General features: G+C 39.6%; 1 protein-coding gene across 2 annotated transcripts in view; it reads left to right on the forward strand.

Annotated features, from left to right (window-relative positions):
• UNC5C (unc-5 netrin receptor C) overlaps window positions 1-20,114 on the forward strand; it is a 257,762-nt gene that overhangs the window by 173,150 nt on the left and 64,498 nt on the right. For both annotated transcript variants that reach the window (XM_051617618.1, XM_051617619.1), the window contains exon 3: window positions 10,801-10,944. In XM_051617618.1, the coding sequence (XP_051473578.1) occupies window positions 10,801-10,944 (144 nt within the window). The remainder of the gene's footprint in view (window positions 1-10,800; window positions 10,945-20,114) is intronic.

Consider the following 20,114-nt stretch of genomic DNA (forward strand, 5'->3'; position numbering starts at 1 on the left):
CAAAAGTGCTGCCATCCATAGCACCCCGGCAGTGCAAGACACTGGCATTCTGTAAATGTCTTTTTTTTTTTTTTTTCAGTTAGTTAAATATTAAATTAAATGGAAGGTCTAAATTATACTTTACTTTTTTGTTGTTTTTGTTGAGAACAAGTTATAGTCTGTTGCAGTCACTGGAAATGTAGTCTAACCCTATTTAGAAGCATTAGGGTCTTGATGAGTGTGTAGAACAGTTAAATGTTGTTTTCTGGAGTCCCTTGAAGTCTGTGTAAGCTTGTGTCTCAGTTAGCTGAGTAGTGTCTCTGCTGTTTTCTTTGTTAACTCATTAGACAGTGAAGTCATTCTCGGAAGAGAGGTAGAAGAATTCCTATTGCTGAAAAATGACTGAAGAAATCCTTCGTTTGAAAAAAAAAAAAAAAAAGCCATTTATATGGAACAACCATTGCACATCGATAAGATTTATTGAGGCTTATTTCACTGTGTGGGTACATACCAAGTCATCACTAATGTGTAAGGGAAAGAGAGGTGCCTGTCATATGCAGATCTAACCTGTACAAGATCTAATTTTGTGCTGTCTTTGTGGGCTCACTGCTTGTATTCATTTTCTCATTCCCATGTATTCCTGATTTGTACATAAATGAACAGCAGGAGGTGGTAGGTACCAGCAGGACTGCCATTCACTGGCAAGGTTGTGTACTGCTCTGTCTCATCAGATTTTGGTGGGATGCCTTTTGCAGTGCCTCATAACTTCTCTTCCCTCTTCATATTTTGATTGAGAGCAGAAAGGGAGTCTTTTGTCAGACTCTTCTGTTTTTCTTCTCCCCCCTGAATGCTGATCTTTCGGTCCTTGTGGCTTCTTCTATTATTTGCTCCCAGGTTTTGATTTTAGAGAAGACCTCGGCTGGTTGATTGCTGCCTTTGTTTTTTCAGTGGCTTATATTCTGATGTTTCTGTAATAAGTGCTGACACTGCAACTGGGTTGGTTGCCATGTCTTCCTGTGAACAAGAGTAGGGATTGCCAGGCCTGAAGAATAACTATGCCAAGAAGTGGATCAGGCTTGCTTTGCGGTTAGTTACTTTGTTCTTCAAGTAAGGTGGAAACCAATATTGGAATTTGGTCAGAGTGGGTATTCAGATAGTTTTTTAAAAAAAAATTAAAAATGAGGCAGCCAGAACTCCAATGATACTATTGACAGCACTTAACTTGCATAAAGAAAAAGGTCTTTTTTCATGTCAAAGTTGCATGGATCTGCAGAGCAACTTGCTCGCACCCCTGGTGCCTCACTGTAGCTAAAGGGGATCATGAGTTGCACTGAATCCAGAAACCTGTCCACAGCAAATTACTTCCATGACCACCAGCTTGCCTTTTCGCACACCTTCCTGCAATGATTCTTTTATTTGCTACAAACTAAGAACAATCTCCTGGCATTCAGGAGCTGGTGTTTTGGCTGCTGGCTTGGCACAGCCCTGAAAACACGCTGGATGGATGAGCAGACAGTAAATTCCCAGCGCTTTATCTCTGTCGGGTGGAAGTCACATCACTTGACAACACACTAGACAAAGCCCCTTTGAAAGCAGCTCCTTGCCTTTTTTTTTTTTTTTTTTTTTTTTTTTTCTAAGATGCCTTAGTCAGCTTGGAAATGCCACCCCTAGCATGCAGAACAACAACATCCAAAAATGGTGGGGCTTTTACACTTCTCTCCCAACCTGCTGTTCCAGCACGTTGTGGACGAAAAAAGAGGAAAACAACTGCTAAGGAAGGCTCCCGAGTGACCCCTTGTGTCACGTTGTGACTGTTCTTGTTCCCACAATTGCTGCACCAGCCACTGAACCATGTCATTGCATCAGATTCACAGAAATAAAGCGTATAAGGCATTTTAACATTGTCTCTGCTTCTTAAAACTGGATAGAGTGGGTGTGGTACATGTGCAAATATATATTATAAATATATGCACGTATATATGTCAGTAAGTCAATAACATAAACAACTTGGTGTGTATTTTTATATACAAAATTTTAAATTTACACACAAACTTATCTACCATTTGTTTCCCTGCCCCCCACACCCCCTCCACTAGGCAAAAGAAATGTAAACATCCTATCCTTCCCTTCCCTCCCCTCCCCTCCCCTGCTCTCCTCTCCTCTTTTTAAGTAATTTCCTCAGCTTCTCTACTGAAGTGCTAAACAACTATTATCTGTTTTTGCCTGCACAATGAGATTCATCTGTAGGCTATAAACTGCCTCAAAAGTGCTTCAATTTTGCATGAGCACTAAGCTGGGGACTGGGAAGCATTACCCACTGCTGAAGGCCCAGATCATTAGAAAGAGCATGTAAATCCTCTGAACCAGAAATAAGAAGTGCACAGATTTCCTTTGTGAAGTCTCAAATGCAGCTTTAAGTAAAACATGAACCATTGGCATGTTTTTTTTTCCTGGCCCTTGAAAAAAAACCCAACAAAACCCAACACCTCTCAGCAGCACGTGCCTCAACCAAAAGAAGGGAAGATTGGGCTTTGACCCAAAAGCTGGAGCTGCTAAGAGCTTACTCTCATGCTTTCCTGTACAGATGACCTCTTGTTCCTGAGCCCTGTAAGCAGCATAAGCCTGTCAGAGAATTGCCTGGTGTTGCCACTCAGAGTTGCTTAGTGTCAGGATGGCTTGGGTCAGGATGCTTTGACTTGCATTTGTTTCTACTTCTAGACCTCAGCCCATGGCTGAACAGAAATATATGCTTGTAAGGAGATTTTCTTTGGAGCCCAGCTACACCAGAGTGCCATTACTACTTTTGTACCAGGAAAAAAGAAAGCAGCAGCAGCAATAGGCATACGTTGTTACATGTGGAAGAGAACAATGCATTTTGGAGCAATTTGTGCATATTAGCGAAAAATGCTGTCAGCTAGAAAATAACCTCCATTTAAAAAAAGGGGAGGGGGGCATTTTCCTTTGTCTCTGAACTGTTTATAGGCTGAGAACAAGCAACCCAATGCTGTTCTAAAGTATTAAATGACAGTAGTTTGAGGCTTATATAAAGCAATTAGATGTGAGGTTGGTTGGGAGAGGAGAGAGCAGAGGGGCTCTTCTACCTTCCCCAAGGGGACAAACACAGCAGGCTGGACTGCCCACCTCTACCATCCTGGCAGGGACCAGGACACACCTTTGCTTTCCACCAGCACTCCAGAACTAAGTTTTGAGGTTTTCCCTGCATCTTACACAATTTGGTCCTTCAGATGTTAATGGGAAAAGAATAAAAAGGCCTTGTTTTCACTAAAAGAAAATAAGACCCAAACAGAATGCATGTTCTTTAATTCCAGTTCAAAGTAAAATCCCTCTGAAGACAGCACTTTGTAATTTTTGTGTAAGTCAGTTAAAAAATAGTAGGGGAGCTGTGATTTTAGCTTAACTCACTACCATTACCTGGTAATTGGGTACCATAGCTAACCGGCGCAAACCAGTGCAAACTTTGCATCAGTATTAATGCAGACTTGGCTTTATTAGGCTTTTGCCTTTGTCTGTATTAATTTGAGTTAATAATGTGTCTGTTTCCAAAAGAGAAAGTTATAAAGAGAGAAAAAAATTGCTGAAAGCCTTTAATTTAAATATTTACACTAATATTTATGGAAAATTATTTGTAATCTTAGTGCAGACATTTCATACCACCAGCCAGCCACAATTTACAGAAAAATAATACTGAGGCAAAACCAGGTGCATGCAGTCACAGCATGAAGGATTACTGGGTGTTAAAGCTGTTGCTCTTTTAAACTATCTCTGGATATCCATCTGTCTATCTATCTTTTGTTAAGATTACAGCTACTCTACGTAGAAAATAAGCTATAGGCAGAGTGCACCATTATACAATCATCTCTGTGCCATTAGGATGCACAGAGTGCATTTTTCTCAGCAAGAACTTTAATATTCAAAGCTGTTCTTCTTGTGCATAGCCTATTTATTCATTTTTTAAACACCAAATTCCATAGCTTAAGAGCTCTGATATATTTGAGCAGAATAACTCTCTTACTGCAAGGGATCTATCTCTGCAAGAGGGTAAATAAATTTCAATTCTGACTTAGCGATGATTTTACCTTTGTAAAAAGGTTTTTTCACCAAATAAAGTGATCAGCCTTCTGCTACAGAGACAAGTTGTTTATAGCACCTGTGATGAGTGATTAAATAAATCAGACAGGTCCAGAGACTATTGTTAAGTAAAACGATCATCATTCTTGGCTTGGGTCACAAGTTTAACTGTCAGAGAACAATCTCATCACAAAGAATGGCATGATGAGAAAGCAGTCTGTTCACCTTTTATTGAGTCTGTTTATAGTCATACCACTATAGTATATGGTCTTGGCCAATTTCATGAAGCAAAAAATAGAATACTGTTTTTAAGGGGTTTTGGATGAAGCTTCGTGTGAAATATAAGGCAGATGGATACTATGAGAACTGAAAATGCTTTCTTCCTTTTTGCCAAATACTGTAGAGATAATCCATCCCTTCTTGAAGTTATTGGAAAACTACCATTTTCTTTTTTGGTATTGGGATTCTCCTTCCATCCGCATCTTGTGTTGGAAAATATGTATACTTATGTCATTCAAATCTGTCCTGACTGAGAAACATTCATAAAGTGTTCCTTCACTCTCCTTTCCCACTCCTAATAAATAAAGGAACTGAGTCAGAAAGCATGGGCTATTTCAGGCTGGCACTGATTTGTGTTAAGACTGAGCAAGTTACTGCATTTTTCTGTAAGTCTAAGTTGAGGGTCTGAGTGGGGACACACCAGGTTTTCAAAGTTACATCCTGTATAATTTGAGTCTATAGCAGCATGTGTTGCATAGATGTGCAGAGGAGTCCCCCTGCCCCAGAGCTGTTTTGCTGCTGACTCCTCAAAGCCTCTTTTCCATCATCAAGAAACACTGTTCCTGCCCTCTGTGTCCACATTGCAGACAAGGAGCGGAGAATTGGGGGTGCCTGCAATCTGGCAAGTCTGTGCCTGTCTAAGGAGGGAAGGGGCTGACAGTGCTGAACGTGAGTACTGGGAGGCTGCTTTGAGTACCAGTTTCAAGAAATTGAACTAGGAAAGGGTTGCAAGTTTCCTGCGTAAAAATGGGCTGCATTTCCATACTTATTTACAGTGGCTGTGGTACACCTGCAATCTATATGCATGTCTTACAGTAATGTCTTTTTCCAGACCAGTAGGTCATAAAGTTCCATCTCCTTGAGAAATGTGTTCTATGGCATATGTGATTACTAATTAATGAAATACCTTTTGGGCAAATGAAAGCACAAAAGCACAGAAATTTAACTTCTACTTACAGAGAAAATAAACAAATTATCCATGCAGTTTCAGAGAATTTGTAAGTGCAATTCAGTCTTTCAACTAAATATGTCCTGTTTAGTCTTGCGCCAGAGGGTCAAATGCATGCCAATACTTCCACAAAAATTGCTCTATCAAAGTCCTGAGGAATATTTTCGCGTAGGTGGGGTGTTAATATCAAAAGCTGAACATACATGGCAGCCAAAATACATCAAAATAATTTCTTGGCATAGTGAAGCCCAATGAGTTCTAACTCTGTGACCTGGACTCACTCCGGGCCAGATAATTATGTTTGATAATTGATAATAATCTTCAATTTTCAGGCATATGCTGGACCATTTCTTGTGTTATTCCAATGCAGAACCTTGTAAGACATTTTTGTTTCCCTCCAGAAAGAAATTAGTCTGATTGACAAATCTACTCCTATTAAAATCATTGGGAAATTTGCCACTTACTTCGGCTGGTGCAATATGGAACCCATGAGTTCATATTGCAGTTACTAATAATCTACCATAATATTGTACAATTACATTACATTTGCATACATTAAAAAAGATAAGATTTCTGCCTCTGAAGACCAGATAATCTACCTCAAAGTCTGTATAGCCAGCTAAGTTAAGTGTTTGGGGAATGTGTGAATGAAGCATGTATTTGCTTGATTATGTTTCTAGGATACTGTTTATAATAAAATATCATGTATATAAGCCATAATTCCCTCTTCACACTTTTTTTGCTCCAGGAGGGGTAGTAATTTTATTTTTATATATGCCATCAGACAGTGCCTTTCCCTTGGGCTCATTTGGCTGACATATTAGTACTAGGCAGACTGAGCAGGGCTCCTTCTGCCTCTCTCCACTCATTAATCCCTCAAATACAGAAATAAGTACATTTCTGGTTCCTTCCTACTCATTTTCAGAGCCCAAGTTGTATTAGTCTCAGAGATACATTTATTTTATTAAAATTAATAATTGTAGATGCTATTCTATTAAATATGTAAAACTATCACTTATTAAGAACCTATTTAATTCATGGGACTGGGACACAATCACAGACTGATTATGCCAAATTCCCTGAGTCTTCTTGTAAGCCATCCTCCTTCCTCATCTGGACTGAAAATTATTAGGGGTAAGCAGATATCTCAGACTGGTTTGTTTAGCACTCTCAGCTAACAGGGTTTTGGACCTCTCTTTAGGGAAATTCCACCAATGGTCTTTTTTCTGGTGCTAGGTGTAGGTAAGTGTATTAAATCTGACTGATCTGTTTGTATAAATAGCCCCAGCCTTTAGTAACCTCTGTGACATCTTTTATAATCCAGCAGATCCAGGTCTATATGCTCAGGACCCAGAGAAGACAGCAAATATTTTTTGTTTTGTTTTTTTTTTTTCCCTAAGTTTTTTTTACTTCCTTGTACTCACATTGTGTAACTTCTTATATTGCTTCTCTCTGGGGAATGCTGCAGTTACTCACTGAAATTAGAAGAGAAACACTTGCGTAGAAAGAGCCCAGCAACCTAGGGATGCATTTTTAGAGATCTGTGTTTTTTTCAGTGAACAATCTTAATATACAATTACTGTTTATTTGGGATAATTGCTTTAAATTACTTTGTTTTTCTGCATTTTCATTCTAAAGCTCCTCTCTTCACAATCTTTTTGTTGTGAGAAATAGGGCAGTGATAATTAGACCCACTATCTTCACATATGTGTCTTCATACCCAAGATCCAGATGGGCTGCAAGAGGCTACAGAAACAGTTCTCACTTAGTTGAATGCAAATCAAGTTTGGACAGTGCAAGCAAATGCTTTTCCCTGTCATATTCTAACTATTCATCACAGTGAGAGTATGAGTTAGAAATACTAGTTAGATGCTCTTTATGGATTTATATGCATGAGAAAGAGACCCATCAAGCATTCTGGCTGCCCACATTTCTGTTGTCTCCCTTCAGCTGTATTTGTTATAGCATTGCTTTCAAATAAGAAGATCCATACTTCTTGTGGATTTTGCCACCATCTATGTGATTATATTAATTCTGGAAATATGAAGCTTACTCAAGTAAGTTGTTGTAAGAAAACATTTATGCTGCGTATCTTCACCTTCTGCATATCTTAACTATATGAGGAACTAGACTGAAAAATGCAATATATTTATAGTAAATAAGGTAAGGCAGAGGAAATATTCTCTGTGAGAGGGTGACTTTTTGTTTCTTAGCACTGTGGTGATGTAGAATTGGCCAGTACCAGGTAGGCTACATGCTACATAAATTACTGCAAATCTCTTAAGCTGTCTTGTCCTAAATATATTTAGGGAAAATATAGGGAGTAATTTTTTTTGAGTGACTAGTTCTAATTTTGTACTCTGAGGTTTTGCACTCACCTATAGTCAAACAATTTGAGACACAGTTGCCTGAACTACAGGCACAGAATGTCACATTGTCTGGAAATATTGAGACGTGGGTTGTATCGCTTTTAAATTATTTTTTAACTTGATTACTTCAACTAATTTATTACTTCAGCTACTGTTCTTTCATGTAGAAGCAGAAGCAGCTTTAACAGGGAAAAGATTAAGATCTCTGAAGTTGTCATACCAGGGTTGTCTTGCGCTTAGTGCCCACGTGAGGTGGATAAGAGATACACCCTTGAATGAAAGCAGACAGGCTGTACCAGCTCTGCTGTGCAATCTGATGTACGGCAGTATGTCAGCTGATAGCAAGGCAGTTGCTATCTGAAGTATCTCAGGTGGCGGTTTTGTAATCCCTGGAAAAGATTTTTCTGTTAGGGGTTAGGTTGAAGTGTGGTAGCAGAAGGAACAGGATTGCATTTCAGCTGTTGAGATGTGGTCTGTGTGGCTGTTTGCTCAATGAGCTGCCAATGGGCGATGCTGTGAAGGAGTGGTTGAATCATCTTCGAGTTCTGGCCATGGATCCTTACATCCCAGATGATCTCACGGCAACACCAGCTGTTCTGATACATTTTGAACTTTTAGAAAAATTGTTTACCTTAGAGACAAAGACTCAATGACATTTTTTGCTTGTAAGCAGAAAGAGGCATCTTTTGGGTATATAAAGAAGGTGTGCACCTCTTTGGTCATGGCACAACTGTTGATATTACTAAAAAATCAGTGGCCAAGTTACTTTGAATAACCTGAAACCTATCAGTACTTCATGACTGCCCCAAAAGACATTACCTGGAGTAGCTTGTTATTTTGAATTAGAGAGCATCCCAGGAAGTCAGAGATAAAACTCCTGCTGGTACATCCAGTGGGAGGAGGTATTTACCATACGGTTTCATGTCTCCAACAGACTATCAGAAAACCACATTTGTGTCCTGAATACTAAGACTATTTCATAATAATTGTTAACCAGTACTATCGTTATGAGCCTGCTTGCTTTAGCCCTTGGGTAACAGAGTTCACTGCTCCATCAAGCTCTGTCATAATCAGCCTTATTATGAAAATGTAATATTGTAACCTTCAAAGGCTCCCTGGGTTAGTGCTGTAAAAACTAGGAATGAACTGAAGTAATCTTTAGGCTAACAGCAGTTGCACTGGGAAAATATAACCATTGTTATGCATGTAATGTACATGCTCCCCACCCTCTTTGTGCTCTTTTCAACAGGACAAAAGCTATTCCTCAGACCCCTTTTGGAGCCAAATTAGCTCATCAAAGCAAAACAAGTTTATAACACAGTGTTCACTGCGTATCAAATGTCCATGCACCACTTTGATTTCCATTCTTTGGAGTACAGTTGCCATGTTTTGAGTATTTAATTTCAAGGAAGAAAGCTATTAAGTGTTTTCCCCCAAAGTAGCTGATTATTCAATGGCTAAAAATGTGAAGAATAATGAAACAAAAAGGGACCTGACTGCTAGTCTCTAACAGGAAAATGCATCTCATTAGAAGGCGTTCCTACCAGAGGAGTCTATGGTATTATATGCATGAATTCCTTTTTGCTGCTAAGTGGTTAACCAAGTTTTGGATGCGAACAGCATGCAGCCTCAGTGACAGTGCACAAGTGTGTACAAACAGTAATTAATCGTTGGCTCTCTGAATGGAACCTCTGTGAGGCTGGAGGCAAATCAAAAGGCTGGCCTGGTTTCCCGTGCTTGAGGAACATGCTGTACTGCACAACTGGGAACATTCACTTTATGAATATCACCTTGTAAGTTGTGTGTCAGAAGGCTGAGGGTAGATGATCTCCATGGGCTCAAGTCTGTGCTCAGCAGAAGGACCTGCCTTTTGGTGTTTGGTGATGTGGACAAACTGTGCACTCTGTGTTCCAAGGACCTTTCAGTTGAGTTTCCTGGCAACTCTGGAAGGAAAAAGAAAATCAGTCCCACTACACAAAATACTTGTATGTGAATTTATATATTCAAGGCTGTTTGCAAGAATGCATTTTTTAAATAGCAATTGTGTTTTCTACAGGCAGACTCATGTTAGAAGTTTATCGATACTTTGGCATGAGTAGCAAAGACCATATACACTGAGAAGACATGTAAGCACTCTCTCCCTCCTCTGCTTAGTATCTTGGCTGGAATTAAGAGTGTTTTCACCAGGCAGTGCATTTTGAGGCAGAGAAAGTCAGTATGAAACACAGTGGTTGTCGTTAGAGGATCAACACGTTGCCAACACTCCTTGCAATGGTGTCTGCGGCGCTACAATATTTCCTTGCACTTAGAAGCAAAACGGCTTCTCAACAGAGAGCAGTGTTTGGGAACTGTGGGCAAAGTGGTCTGCTTGGAAGGATAGTAAGTGGGTCACTGTTGTCACTGGTGCATCTGTGGGTTTGGGGAGGGATTGCACTGAGATGCGAATATGGAGGGCAGAGCCAGGGAGCCCATCAGGCACTGAAGTGTATTGCACTGTATTATAAAATCACCTAAAAAATATCACAGTATCTGCAGAATATATGACAATAATAGTCCTCAAACTGCAGCTTGCAATAACCATACTGCAACACGTGCCTATTGTTACAGAGTATCAGGACATTTTCTGTAATGGTCAAATCCATTCTCCTAGGCAGTTCAGTGTTGGAGTGAACAAGACTTCTCACTGTGCTGTATCTGTCTAGTAAAAGGAGATGAAATATAGGAGGGCTAAGGGACTCGTATAAATTGAATGACTCTGTGGTTTTATTATATTCATATGAAAATAAAACTGGACTGGATCATTACTTCGTGTAAATCATCCCAGGGACATGGTACAATTTATATCAGCTGAGGTGCTGTTTGTTCCTCTTACTTGTCTAACATACATGTGGTATGTGATAAAGGTAAAAATCATAGGGATTAGTTTTTCGTTCACCCACTTGTTATGCAGAGAAAATGTTGTTTGTTTGTTTGTTTTTTTCCCCTTTATGTCCTTATGACAGTTTGTGTTGCTGAGTAGATATTGGTAGAAAGTGGTAAGTTCTCACAAGTACTCTGCAAGCAGACTTTGCACCCACTCCTTTTTCTTTCTATCTGTAAGCCTCATATTGACTGGTGTTCTTTGTACCCTGACAGGTCTGATTGTCCGAGAGGTAAGCATTGAGATTTCCCGCCAGCAAGTCGAGGAACTCTTCGGGCCTGAAGATTACTGGTGCCAGTGTGTTGCCTGGAGCAGTGCAGGCACCACCAAGAGCCGGAAAGCCTACGTCCGCATTGCTTGTGAGTGTCTTTCCTCCGTGATTTGGGTTGATGGTGTTTGGGTGAGGAAAAGTGGATTTTCTGCCATATGAGAGAGATATTTTGTTTCCAACCAGCTAGGCTTTGTATTTTCTGCAGTTATTGATGCGTACTAAAATCAAGGCCTTCAGAAGCATTCATAAGAATTTCTGTTTATCCTGCTCCGAAGAGCAAAATCTCATTCTTCTCTTTTTTGTGTGGGGAAAGCAAATACACCAAAAAGAGTATTTCTTGAGTACAGTAGTTACATGTCTCAAGAAAAGTGTCTGAAGCTAATGAGTAGGAATATTACCAAAACAAAGCAAGCTATGAAATGAGGTGACAGCTATTTCTCTCACAGAATCACAGAATGGTTGGGGCTTGAAGGGACCTCTGGAGGTCATTGAGTCCAACCCCCTGCTCATTTAGGGCCACCTAGAGCCAGTTGCTCCTGACTGATTCCAGACGACTTTTTAATATCTCCAAGGAAAGAGATCCCACCACCTCTCTGGGCAATCTGTGCCAGAGATTGGCCATCCTCACGGTGAAAAACGGTTCCCTGATGTTCAGAGGGAGCTGCTGTGTTTCATTGTACCCATTTTCTCTGGTCCCATCACCAGGCATCACTGAAAAATGCCTGGCTCCATCCTCATTGCACCCTTCCTTCAGGTGTTTGTACATATGGATGAGATCCCTCAGAGCCTTTTCCTCTCCCGACATAACAGTCCAGCTCTCTCAGCCTTTCCTCTTATGAAAGTCTAGTCGTCTTCATGGCCCTTTGCTGGACTCTCTCCAGGAAGTCCATGTCTCTCTTGTACTGCAGAGCCCAGAACTGGACCCTGTACTCCAGGTGTGGCCTCACCAGTGCTGAAGAGAAATGAAGAATGACCTCCCTCAACCTGCTGGCAATATTTTTTCTCTAGTGCAGCCCAGGATACCATTAGCCTTATTTGCCTCAAGGGCACATTGCAGACTCCTGGTCAACTTGGTGTCCACCAGGACCCAAGATCCTGCAAAGCTGAAAATACATAGCTCTGCAATCGTATAATAAGCTGCTATTCCTTAACAAAGAAAAAGATGTGTGTCTAGCATATCATGTAATCACATTGGTAATATGAGTCTGAAAGTGCTCATCTCAACCCTGGAATTTCTTCATTGTTATTCATGGCTACTAACCTCAGTATTTGTTTTGAACCATTCCCAGCTGAGACCCCAAGAACACAGGGCAACCAGTTCCCTGAAAACAGACGTTCATTGACTGTACAAATACTTAATTAATTTTCAAAGAATTGCATTTCTTTGTAATAGAGTAGCCACACTGGGGACTCCCATTTCTCTTTCACATGATGAAATCCTGCTTTATATACTGGGAACAAAATATACCATCCATAATCCTATCTCTTCTGCTGTTTTCACTTCAGCAAAAACACATTTTGTAAGAAAAACTCATTAGAAGCTGAGTTTGCAGCGTGCTTATGTTTCCTGCACTGTGCCTAACAACTTATAATGAGAGAATTCTTCCAGCCAAATGGAGCTTGTCACAGACATGTTAGAGGAAGGACACTGTCATTTAAAACTCTCAATTCAGAACTTGATTCTCCTTTTGTTCTTGAGAAATTACTACATGGTGAAATCCTTGGAAGAGAAGTTACCTTCTGTGTAAACATCCAGATACAGACCTTGGACATTCAATTTTAATACCTGTTTTTGAATGCTTTTAGTCCAAGTAACTGACTGAAAATAGAGGATCTGTAATTTTAAGTACAGGACTAACCTCAGAATAATTTTCCAAGGGTTAAGGGGAGTTAAAATTATTGTACAGGACAGTCTTCTTGCAAAATTAGAAACACCATTACGTATGTGCATAGTGTGTTCCCATGGCAGGAAGCTTTTCAATACTTTGAGGATTTTTCTTTTCCATACTGAAACAAATGAGAGCTATTTCAGTTTTCTTCTAAGCAGTCAACACTCCAGAGAGGGTTTAGCAGTGTTTGAACAGGTTTTTTAGATTATGACTCCTAAGTTAACTCATTAAGTAGATTTTCATATCCTGCCAGTTAGCACTTGACAGATGACCATTAAATTAACACAGTTTAGAAGTCTGAGTGTATTTCACTTGATGTTTAATTAACTTTTGTATACTGCTATACCTATGCATTTAATTTCTATATAAGAAATAATCACTGTATGTGTATGCTAATTATTTTATGTCAATTGACATTTCCTCCCAGATGTCCAGATTTCTGTTGAAGGCATTTATAGTACAGCTTGCTTCTTTTTCCTGCTGTATTTTGGAGACAGAGTAAGAATCAGTTCAGTGATTTTTTAGAGTCTTGGGGGTTTTTTTTAGAAGTCTAATTAAATAAATCCCAGGGAGTTTTATGTGCCTGAAACTCAAATGTGCCTTTGTATTTTACTGAAGTTTTTTTTAACTTCTTGTTCCCGAATTCAAAGTTCTTGGGCAGCTGTGACGCAGGCAAATCACTTAAACTCCTGAGGATTAAGGGCTGAAGTGTTAGACCTTCAAACTGGAGATTTTCAAACAGCAGCGAAAGCGTGTTCTCTACGAAATTGTCCATTTCAAATTTCACACATTTCTATAAATTTCTCAGGTAGCTCAGGACCATTTTTTTAGGAACACAGACATATGATATGGGGTATTACTTTGTGATGTAATTTGGCCTGTAAGATCACTATTTCAAACTATGGACTCAGGAATACCAATACCTATCTGTATCCACAGTGTTCACTTCAGAGGATTGAAGCACTAGCAGTGTAATAGTTGTTTTCTAATAAAATTTAATCACAGCTGGTAAGTCTTCTGGTGGTTATACAATCCCCTGAGACTGGGATGCAAGATAAGGTACATGCACTATTTATTCATTCAGAAAATAAGGATGTCCAAAATTTAAGAGGGACAGAAGAGTCCATCTCTACAACTCTGTCTGAAGCTATAATTGCATGTTTGTCAGCAGCAAGATCTCTGCTTTTAATTGGTACAGAAAGTGAGTGCTGACCGCTTTGGGAATGGCTAGGTGTAAATGGAGCATGTACAGTGCCCTGCTTAAGTTATATTATCATTTATCATAATACCTGAACCTGGTGATTTCATTTTGACATGTACAACTGTAGCATAATTAGCCATACCTAGAGCATTAAGAAAAGCTTGTCTCCTTCTCCCTCTTCATCTTCTCCTCCTTATTCTCTTCTTCCTTCTCCTCTTTATCTCTTTTCTCACTTAAGTCCACCAGTCTTATTCTGGAATTATTGTGTCCTCTCCAGGGTTGGAGCAGCACTCCATTAAAACAAACAAACAAAAAAAATAGCATGCAACATCTCTGTTCACTGAGCGTGTAATAGAATTAACTGAAAAATAATTTAAAAGTGTGAAAAATGTGCATCCTGGAAAAGCGGCCTGTATTTGTTTAATGCAGGGGTCAGGCATGTGTCAGAAGTACCTAACAACCTAGTCAATGAAAGTTCTGTGTGAAAATCAATTGCAACATTGCTCCAGCCAAGAGCTTCAGTTATTCGGGAAGGGAGTAATCTATAAACATGGAGTGAAGATGCTGCTGGTTTTCAAAGACTGCCCATGCTAGCAATATAAACAGGAAAAGAGTTTGAGTCTAAAGCCAACATCCTGGCTTCTCAAAGTGTTCGGGGCATTTAATGGCATCTTGCCATTGCACTCCTGAACCACGGCTATGCTAGGAAATCACTCCCTTCTGTGCCGGCTCTTTCTGAAAAGGAGCTTTTTTGCTATTTCACAGAGTTCATCTTTCTAAGGCACTGGCTTTCTCATGAGAACAGAGCTGAGCATTTCATCTTCTTAAACTAGCAGATTTGTTGGAATTATTTTTTTCTTTGCCATTCTAGCTATCTCAGTAACCAACAAAGTAGAGACACCTAATGTGTATATTGGTGGAGCTGGAAAGATATAATGCATATTCTGAAATACTGGCCTATGAAAGTGCTAAAAGCACATTTCCTGTTTATTCCAACGTTTCTTATTTATTCCAGGCACATCCTATCAGGAGCACTAGGAGTCACTAATATGTTTTGATACAGTTTTTCTGCTCAATTAAATAAACGTTAGTTTTGTGGAGGGCAGTTGGGTAGCTTTACCTTTGGCTGCAAAAAAACCCCAAGCCAAATACAAAGTTTTAATGTGAATTTTATGCAACATGGCTGATGTCATTGAACAGATGAAACCTAAAAGGGTAAAATTCCTGTTAAAAGGGTGAATTAGGTCTGAGCCTGTGTAACCGAGTTAAACCCACTGGAAAATACATCTGATAAAGACTAAACAATAGCTGCAGGATTTGACCTAATTTTTAGATCAGATAATAAAGGAGTAGCTAAGACAAATTGCTTTGAGCCCGTGTGCATAGAGCATCCTCACTTTTCATTTGCTCTTGTTTGGTGTTACTGTAGCCTCACTGACTTCATTGTGTTAACTCATGCTGTCCTTGAGAAAATATAGTAACAATATAAACCCTAAATTGGCTTCCAATTTTGAATTTGTTGAAAACCTAAGAGAAAATAGCAGCTTTCTCTGTAATTTCTGTTAACTGATTCGTGCAGTGAATGTGTATAGTCTCTTCCTTTATTCATTATCTTAAAATCAGAATTAAAAAAAAAATAATAAAGTGCCCTGATGTAGTAAGGAACTGTGCTTCTTAATATTTTGTATAATTTGATACTAATTTCCTGTGTACTCATCTAAAAGCATTTTTTTCCCCCAGAGATTTCTTCAAAGGAATGTGGCTAATATATGCATGTCAGATACTGTGTATTGATACGATAAATGCAATACAGAAAAACAGACTAGTTCATCTGATGGTTTATCTCCACTTACAGGAGGGGTGCAGTCATACAAAGAAACAGATATGGGGAAAAAATCCACAGATTCTTTACTGACACTCGGTTATCTCACCTTTTAGTATGGGGGCCCATGCTCCATATGTTACATTGCTGCAGTGCCTTTCTTCCCTCTCTTCACACACCTAATTCAAGCAACGCTGTGAGCCCATGTTCTTGTAGCCATGAAAGCATTATAGCACGTTGCAGTAGATTCATAGTTCAGTGAATGTCAAGATAAGGAGAGAGAGCTGGGAAGGACAACACTTCAAAATTTTAATAGGGAGGTACATCCAGGATATCCAGTATTAAAAAAATAACCAAAAAATGTGCTTTTTGCACTTTGATAAGTGTGTATGAGAGTTAGCAGAGATAGGGTCTTAATTCCATCACTGTGTACCATTTAAATTGCTACTGATCAATATCTGCTGCTTGTAGTTAATAAAGAGATAACTAAGGCATGTGGTCTTGAGCTGAGGTTGCTGAAGAGAGAACAGCAGATCACAAAAAGGGCAGCAGAGAATTAACTTAGCATTTAACATATTTGATACTACCACTTTGTTTTTGCTCCTGACAGGCATGTTTCTGTACTGATTCCCAAGTGAACAGGCATGACCAGCTCCCATACTTAAGGATGCAGTTGCAACAGTAATGAATACAAATCACATTGCTTTGTGATAAAGAGCTAAGACTTTATAAATTAGGATGGACTAGGCTTCACTGTTAGTATTGCTTAGAAAAACAAAAGGAAACTCCTTTACTCAATTTATGTGAATTAATCCCTCAGTAGGAGCCTTGAAAATATAGCGTCTATACTGCCATGCCTAGGAAATGATCATATTTCAGTTGAGTCTACTTAGGGCCTGATGGTGAAACACATATGCAGCCAGGAAGTTATCAAAATTTTGTGTATGTTTTAGTAGTGACCAGATAGCTATGTGAGTCCGCTTAGTGTATCAGAAGAGCAGCAACAAAATACCACGTTTATACAAATTATTTTCTGTTTTAGTGTTTCAATGTGTTGTGGAATTCAATTCCACATATGAATTGCAATGTACATCTGGTGTTTCTAATGTCTGTCTTTAGTGTATTTGTAATCTAAAAGGGCACCTGTTGAGGTTAGGTAATTTGAACTTTACATTTAGATATATTTAGAAAATGAGAACTTTGAATTCCATCTTCAATCATCACATAAAATAATAATTAGGATTAGGTTGGTAAGTTAGTTTGCACATTAAACTTACAAAGAAAAGTAAATGTCAAACTGTCAAGTAAAAATATAAAAGGGGAAGAGTGCAGTTGATGTACACCTGGGAACCCATCTGTTCAGAGAATTCATGATGAAGTTTCCTTGCCTGCATTTTTTACAGTTGTAACAATACCAAGTGGGTATTGACCAAGTGGGTCATTCTTAGTTATAAACATAGCCCACACAAAGCTGTGTAGCAAAAGTGTGTTTTGTTTTTTCCAGCATCTGGCTGAACTAGCTTAGAGCTGAAGAGAGGAAGGGAAAAAATGTTTTTTCTGCCGATGTGTGGGCACTGAGGAGTTGTCAGGGTGCAGGCTTATCCCCAGCTGGCTGGAGATGCCATCGGCAGAATGAGGGGTGTGCACTGCCCATTCAGTCAGGCTGTGAATACATCTCTCTGGGCTCAGGCGAAGTGTCTTGCAGATTGTAGCCTGGCAGGCAAAATGTGTTCCTCACATTCAGTACCTCAGGTCAGCAAGGGGCAACCTGCATCCCCAAAACACACTGGACATTTCCAAGAAGTCTGCTTCAGTCTCCATCAGCTGCTTGGCTGTGAAAGCTGATGGTGCTTCTTGGCTGCATGGGATGGCAGCCCAAGGTCTTGCTCACTGGGCCACTGGAGGGCTACAGGCAAGCTCAGCCCATGCTGCTCACTGCCAGGCATCTTTGGAAAGGAGGAAGCTCCACTGGCCCTGATGTTCCTCTCCAGGCTGAGGAGGTGGCTGGTGCAGCCTCAAGGTGCTGTGGCATTTGTCTTTAGGGCTGGCCAGGTGTGAAGTAGCCCCTCCAAAGAAGGCAAGAGTGGCACAGAATTGTGTATTGAGGATAAAGATGGAGTTTTGAGGTGTTGACTAATTTCCCCTTTCCTCAGTGCCACCCTGTGATGCTTAGTCCAGCTGAGAGCAGAGCCCTGACCAACCATTGTCTCATCCCGTGAGCAGCAGCACACTGAGGGTAGTTCAGCAGGAGGCCTTGATCAACGCCCAGCCTGCAGCCCATACAGCTGGGCACTCCAGAGGGCAAGGCACCACGCTGAGCAGAGCACCTGATAGAGGTTTCAGAGGGATCCCCTGAGTTACAGACTGATGACACCCCTGTGACTGTCTCACTGAAAAGCTGGTTTGATCTTGTTAACAAAAGAGAGCTGGAACCACACAAGGACAACATGAAAATAACGTTTTCTCTACCTAACCTTCCCACTACTTACCCACCAGTGTGATTGATCCCTGCACAAAGGTCATCAGCTCAGCTGTGAACAGAAAAGAGAGGCCAAAGTATGTCTGATACCACGTGGTTTCTTACATTTAGAATTGCAATTCAGTCTCTGGTGCATTTTTTTTCAGGGTAAAAAAAAAAAGTCTTTTAACTCCACCTGCATCATAGATAGTGATGGAAGAGGAACAGGCCAGTTTTATAATATTAGTCATGTTTCTCTTACTCAGCATCAGTCATCCAAGTTTGGGGAGTAAATGCATTGTAATGGGTTTCAGATAAATGTGGCCCTTTTTCAGTTTTTAGAACATCAATGGCATTCTCACACTCTTTTTACACAATTATTTTTCTGTTTGGTTATTTCTTATTAGGTGAAGTAAAATTAAAGCAGCATTGAACTTTACCTCTTGAGAACACTCTAGACTGTAGGAGGTAGACTTGAAGTGTAGAGCTTGGCTACCTATTGGTCCTCTGATAATGGTTAAAATAATACCAAGCCATATTCCTTTTCCAGTATTTTAATTGCATTTTTTGTTCATGAAATGTTTGGGTTTATATGGATGCCTGCATATACTTACCCATATAAAGCAAGCTCTCTTTTATACAGAAATATGTGCTTCTTGTGAAAGTCTTTTCACATTCTTAAAACCTTATTTCTCTGAAGGTACAGACCAAATATATTTCTCTCAGTTGGCATAGTTAGTATGAAAGTTGGATAGAAAATAATGTGTTTTTTTTTCTTTTTGTGCTCTTAAAGCTTACTCATTTTTTGAATTTTTTGTTATAGAACGAAAGTTGACGTTGGAGTTACTAGAAGGAGCACAGAGTCCTTAAGGTCTACCAAGGGCAGAAATTCATCTTTCCCTGACAGTAATGCTGCATTGTTCTGTTCATTTCTGGTTTACATCTAATTTCTGGCTGACAAGTGTCCGTTTTTCATGCTCATTCATTAGTCACCCTTGCATTAGCACTGCCTTGAAGGCTTCTGGTCTGCCTCCTATCACATCTCTCAGAAATGATAAAAGATACCCCTAAAGTTTTACCCACCCACCAGTCACAGTAAAACCCAGAACAGCAAAGAGATAAAATACATTTGATTAAAAAATCGAATAGGGTCATTCTTTGCTCTTTCTTAGAAGCTGACAGGTAAAAGACGAAATGGGGAAATGCCATGAGTTCCTTCAGAAACTGTTACCTTTAGCAGGCAAAAATGGTACTTCTGAGTGGTTTGTAAGATAAAAATGCATTAAACATAAAAGGAGGTCATTTAGCATTGCATCAAAGAGGTCCTGGCCTAAAATGGATCAAATGTTTTATTGTTTTGCTTTTTTTCAGGTATATTTTCTCAAGATTGTTAAAACTTATTTTATTTTTAAGTGGGATGTGTTTTATTTGTCTTTACCATTCTCTGGGAAAAGTTACCCATTCTGTCCTTGTTTGCAAGCGCTTTTATCTCATGTGACACTTTGAAAAAGTGAAAAATGTTTTTGCAGGTACTCTGCTTGGAAAAGATCCAATGTCTCTCAGTACATTTGCAAGCTTATCCACGCCTGGTCAACAGTGAGAAGTTGCCAGGATGACTATAATTGTTAAATGATAAAAGAGCTGAAGATTGAAGAATTAGAAGGACATCTTTGTTATCCACAGAAATCATATTGCAAGGACCACAGGAAAAAAAACAAACTAACAGTTATTTCAAACTGCAGTGCTGTCTCAGCAGGGTGTTTCATAATAGTTACAGCAGTTGACAAAGTTGTTTGTCTAGGCCCTCTGCTTTTTCATCACTTAAAAAAATCACCTTGTTAACTTGTTTATCTGTTAAAAACAGGGACCCTTATGCTTGGTTAGATGA

Source organism: Apus apus, chromosome 4, assembly GCF_020740795.1.
Source record: "Apus apus isolate bApuApu2 chromosome 4, bApuApu2.pri.cur, whole genome shotgun sequence".
Classification (NCBI taxonomy): domain Eukaryota; kingdom Metazoa; phylum Chordata; class Aves; order Apodiformes; family Apodidae; genus Apus; species Apus apus.